Genomic DNA, 6,181 nt, shown 5'->3' on the forward strand with positions numbered 1-6,181 from the left:
AATTATGTGGAACAGTGGTGTGTAAAAGTGTGTGTGTGTGAGAATAAGAGAGAGATGGAGAGACAGCGTATACAGAGAGGTGGATGTGTGTTATGTGCGAGCGCTGCGCTCAGTTTCAGCTAGACACTCTCTCACTAGAGCTCGAGCGTGGATGATTCCTGAAACAGAAACAAAAACAATCATTACACATTGTTTTCTCTCTCCGTCATATGATTGAGGGTGCCAATATTATTGGGGAGCGTTTCTGGTCCTGATATGATGTCTGTCTGAGTCGGAACATTGGATGACTCCAGATTTGAAGAAGCGTTACGCATCATTAATCCTATAATTCTGTTCCCCTGCCGAGAGTGAGCGTAAACTCTACTGTGATTGGTCAGAAGGTGTTGATTAATGTTATAGTAGTGCTATAAAATAGTGCAGCTCTGTTACTATACTACTGTGCAACACTTTACACCACCATGCTATATCTATAATACTACACCGCACCATACTATATATATAATACTACACCGCACCATACTATATCTATAATACTACACCGCACCATACTATATCTATAATACTACACCGCACCATACTATATCTATAATACTACACCGCACCATACTATATCTATAATACTACACCGCACCATACTATATCTATAATACTATACTGCACCATACTATATATATAATACTACACCGCACCATACTATATATATAATACTACACCGCACCATACTATATCTATAATACTACACCGCACCATACTATATCTATAATACTACACTGCACCATACTATATCTATAATACTACACCGCACCATACTATATATATAATACTACACCGCACCATACTATATCTATAATACTACACCGCACCATACTATATCTATAATACTACACTGCACCATACTATATCTATAATACTACACCGCACCATACTATATCTATAATACTACACCGCACCATACTATATCTATAATACTATACTCTATCTATAATACTACACTGCACCATACTATATCTATAATACTACACCACACCATACTATATCTATAATACTATACTCTATCTATAATACTACACCGCACCATACTATATCTATAATACTACACCGCACCATACTATATCTAATACTACACCTCACTATACTATATCTATAATACTACACCGCACCATACTATATCTATAATACTACACTATATCTATAATACTACACCGCACCATACTATATCTATAATACTACACCGCACCATACTATATCTATAATACTACACTATATCTATAATACTACACCGCACCATACTATATCTATAATACTACACCTCACTATACTATATCTATAATACTACACTATATCTATAATACTACACTGCACCATACTATATCTATAATACTACACCGCACCATACTATATCTATAATACTACACCGCACCATACTATATCTATAATACTACACCACACCATACTATATCTATAATACTACACCGCACCATACTATATCTATAATACTACACCGCACCATACTATATCTATAATACTACACTATATCTATAATACTACACTGCACCATACTATATCTATAATACTACACCTCACTATACTATATCTATAATACTACACTATATCTATAATACTACACTGCACCATACTATATCTATAATACTACACCGCACCATACTATATCTATAATACTACACCGCACCATACTATATCTATAATACTACACCGCACCATACTATATCTATAATACTACACCGCACCATACTATATCTATAATACTACACCGCACCATACTATATCTATAATACTACACCGCACCATACTATATCTATAATACTATACTCTATCTATAATACTACACTGCACCATACTATATCTATAATACTACACCACACCATACTATATCTATAATACTATACTCTATCTATAATACTACACCGCACCATACTATATCTATAATACTACACCGCACCATACTATATCTATAATACTACACCGCACCATACTATATCTATAATACTACACTATATCTATAATACTACACCGCACCATACTATATCTATAATACTACAACTCACTATACTATATCTATAATACTACACTATATCTATAATACTACACCGCACCATACTATATCTATAATACTACACCGCACCATACTATATCTATAATACTACACCGCACCATACTATATCTATAATACTACACCGCACCATACTATATCTATAATACTACACCACACCATACTATATCTATAATACTACACCACACCATACTATATCTATAATACTACACCACACCATACTATATCTATAATACTACACTATATCTATAATACTACACCGCACCATACTATATCTATAATACTACACCGCACCATACTATATCTATAATACTACACCGCACCATACTATATCTATAATACTACACCGCACCATACTATATCTATAATACTATACTCTATCTATAATACTACACTGCACCATACTATATCTATAATACTACACCACACCATACTATATCTATAATACTATACTCTATCTATAATACTACACCGCACCATACTATATCTATAATACTACACCGCACCATACTATATCTATAATACTATACCACACCATACTATATCTATAATACTACACCGCACCATACTATATCTATAATACTACACCTCACTATACTATATCTATAATACTACACCACACCATACTATATCTATAATACTATACTCTATCTATAATACTACACCGCACCATACTATATCTATAATACTACACCGCACCATACTATATCTATAATACTACACCTCACTATACTATATCTATAATACTACACCACACCATACTATATCTATAATACTACACCGCACCATACTATATCTATAATACTACACCGCACCATACTATATCTATAATACTACACCGCACCATACTATATCTATAATACTATACTCTATCTGTAATACTACACCGCACCATACTATATCTATAATACTACACCGCACCATACTATATCTATAATACTACACCTCACTATACTATATCTATAATACTACACCGCACCATACTATATCTATAATACTACACTATATCTATAATACTACACCGCACCATACTATATCTATAATACTACACCGCACCATACTATATCTATAATACTACACCGCACCATACTATATCTATAATACTATACTCTATCTGTAATACTACACCGCACCATACTATATCTATAATACTACACCGCACCATACTATATCTATAATACTACACCTCACTATACTATATCTATAATACTACACCGCACCATACTATATCTATAATACTACACTATATCTATAATACTACACCGCACCATACTATATCTATAATACTACACCTCACTATACTATATCTATAATACTACACTATATCTATAATACTACACCGCACCATACTATATCTATAATACTACACCTCACCATACTATATCTATAATACTACACCTCACTATACTATATCTATAATACTACACCGCACCATACTATATCTATAATACTACACCTCACTATACTATATCTATAATACTACACTATATCTATAATACTACACCGCACCATACTATATCTATAATACTACACCGCACCATACTATATCTATAATACTACACCACACCATACTATATCTATAATACTACACCGCACCATACTATATCTATAATACTACACTGTAATAAACTGTGGTGTGATAACAGTAACTACGCTTCATCACACCAGGCCAGCACTCGGTGTTTTACTACAACAGCATGACACGGTGTGTGTGTGTGTGTACAGTGTTAACGTGGTACCTCTCTTCAGTCTCTCCATGGCACTTTTACTGCCGGCGTACGTGGGCCTGATTTCTCGACTCATCTCCTCTATAACGGACAGCAGCTCGCTGTAGGTGGAGCCCTGAGACACTTTCACTGGCTGAGATTTAAAAACAAAACCACGTCAAGCAGAGCCACTTCTGAAAAGTTCTCCATTACGTTTCAGCTCTGTATTCAAACTAAACATGTATTTAGAGAATAAATGACAAACCACACTGCGAACAGCAATGCAGCAGTGTTGCATTATAATAAATAAATGTATTCACGGTCTACAAAAACTTTACATTTAATAAAAATATATATTCAACACAAAAAAGGGGAACATTCTACAATTTCACATCAACTGATTCCAGTCAATTTAAATCCGTGTACATGTTTTAAATAAATAAATACATCATGATCTCAGAACAGCGTATTGTGCATTATAAAGTATCGTGATGATATTATATCAACACATCGCTCAGCCCTAATTGCTACCTTTTAGGATCCTGTCAGCCTTTTTGTTTTTATGATATCCATATCTTATTGCACTCATACGGGAGATTTTCCCAAACCTGTACGAAGCCCATGGACGGCGGACCGAAGTCGCTGAACGCTGGTCTGAAGGTGGAGGCCGAGGGCAGAGACGGAGACGAGCCGCATGACCCTGAGACAAAGAAATTCAGGAGCATTGAAAACGACCTTCAGACATTTTTATTAACAGCTTGGACAGTCAGACGCACTTAGATTCGTAAACTAACGAGCAGAGACGCACATCGTAGCACATGAAAGAGGAGAAATGTCAGGCCTCATTTACAGAGTTGGATACAAACAGATTTATTCCGAAATAATATTCCTGGATTCTGATTGGTCGGAAGATGTTGATTCATTTCCTACAACAGCAGCGCTGATGGTCGATTACGGCACATAATTCTGAGCCATCATCACAAAGCGGCTCGGCAGAAACCTGCATGTAGATTTCAGATCTCTAATGAAGCATCCAGAGACGACAGCGGCGTGAAAAAACCCCACAAAGACGTCCCCAAGACGAGACGAGGAAGACACCTCGAGACTCAAAAGAGAAGGAGCGTAAAGACGGACCGTACTGAGTGTGAGGGGACATGAAGAAGAGTCCTGGGACACCGTTTATGATTACAGCAGCAGCTCTGACGTACAGATCTACAGAATCCAGGTGAGATGAAACACTGAAGGAAGCGCGAGTGTTGGGTTCGAGGTGGTTTTTGGGGGAAGTGTGAGTGTGAGTGTTTGCAGTGTCCAGACAGTGATTCAGGATGAGGAAGAGCATCAGGATGAATCAGAGGTCTGATGGTTGTTGTATGGATTATTACTACCACCTTGATTTGATTTGACCTGACTGTACGGTGCCATGATGACAGACTGCCTTTAAAAAGTTCCACTTCAACCTCACATCAGTCTATAAAACCTTTCTATGAACCTGCTGAAGGTGTAGGAATGAGAGAAGCTCACCTGGAGGTGTGTGATTGGAGCCTGCAGGTGCTGGAGCGATGGGTTTATAACTCATACTGAACTCACTGAACTGCTCCGTTTTGTATAATCAAGTTTTAAAGGGGAGGAGGGGTGAGAGGAGTGCAACACACACACACACACACACACACACACACACTTAACCCTGAGTATTGTACAGAAACTCACAATAACACTGAAACACAGCTCTTTAACTATCCTGTCCTTCTCCTAGACACAAATATACGACCTTGTCATTTACTTAAATTTATACTAACTCCAAAAGCTAATGAAAGTGCTAGCTAAGCTAAGCTAAGCTAAGCTAAGCTAGGCTAGGCTAGGCTAGGCTAAGCGCTATGCTATCCCCCTTTACTGAACAAAGCCACTAGCAAACCGCTAACACCGATTCTACCAACTATCTTTATTTACACCTACGGTTATTAACTCTAGTTTTTAAACGCTTCTACAAACAGAAATGATGTTCGCCTTTATAACAAAAGTCTAGAAAATAATAATGTTTCTAAAACAAACAAACAAACAAACAAACAGACAAACAAATAAACAAGGAAGCACACGGAATAACGAACAGAGGAAAAGAAAGCCGGAGCTAGTGTCAAAAAGCCGAAAATGGCAAACCACAGGAAGTCGCTCGCGCGTACATGGTTGTGGGGGGGAAAAGGGGACGTGACGTCATGACGCAGCGTGTGGGTGCGTACGTACGTACGTCTTATTTCCGTGATTTGGGTGTTTTAGTTTGTTTTGAGGTTTAAACGTTGTGATCATTTTTATTATTTAATTTGTATGTTTACTTTTTATGATCGGTTAATATCGACATTTCTTAAGTAAAACGTTCATATTAAAACAATAACAATAGTAATAATACTGA

The 6,181-nt window shown here is 36.5% G+C and overlaps 1 protein-coding gene and 1 long non-coding RNA gene across 2 annotated transcripts in view; both read right to left on the reverse strand.

Moving 5' to 3' along the window:
* The window catches only part of cdk2ap2 (cyclin-dependent kinase 2 associated protein 2), a 6,013-nt gene extending 82 nt beyond the window's left edge, over nucleotides 1-5,931 (reverse strand). The window contains exons 1-4 of the mRNA XM_053622173.1: nucleotides 5,299-5,931; nucleotides 4,386-4,477; nucleotides 3,811-3,931; nucleotides 1-158 (exon numbers count right to left, since the gene is read on the reverse strand). The exon at nucleotides 1-158 is cut by the window's left edge and continues 82 nt beyond it. Of these exons, the coding sequence (XP_053478148.1) occupies nucleotides 91-158; nucleotides 3,811-3,931; nucleotides 4,386-4,477; nucleotides 5,299-5,353 (336 nt within the window). The 5' untranslated portion in view covers nucleotides 5,354-5,931 and the 3' untranslated portion in view covers nucleotides 1-90. The remainder of the gene's footprint in view (nucleotides 159-3,810; nucleotides 3,932-4,385; nucleotides 4,478-5,298) is intronic.
* Nucleotides 190-3,802, reverse strand: LOC128606139 (uncharacterized). Its single transcript, XR_008385634.1, has 2 exons — nucleotides 3,557-3,802; nucleotides 190-3,440 (listed from the first exon to the last, which is right to left on the reverse strand). It is a non-coding gene; the product is annotated as an uncharacterized LOC128606139 (long non-coding RNA).
* Nucleotides 5,932-6,181: the final 250 nt, after the last annotated feature.

This window comes from Ictalurus furcatus, chromosome 3 (genome assembly GCF_023375685.1).
Source record: "Ictalurus furcatus strain D&B chromosome 3, Billie_1.0, whole genome shotgun sequence".
In the NCBI taxonomy this organism is placed as follows: Eukaryota; Metazoa; Chordata; class Actinopteri; order Siluriformes; family Ictaluridae; genus Ictalurus; species Ictalurus furcatus.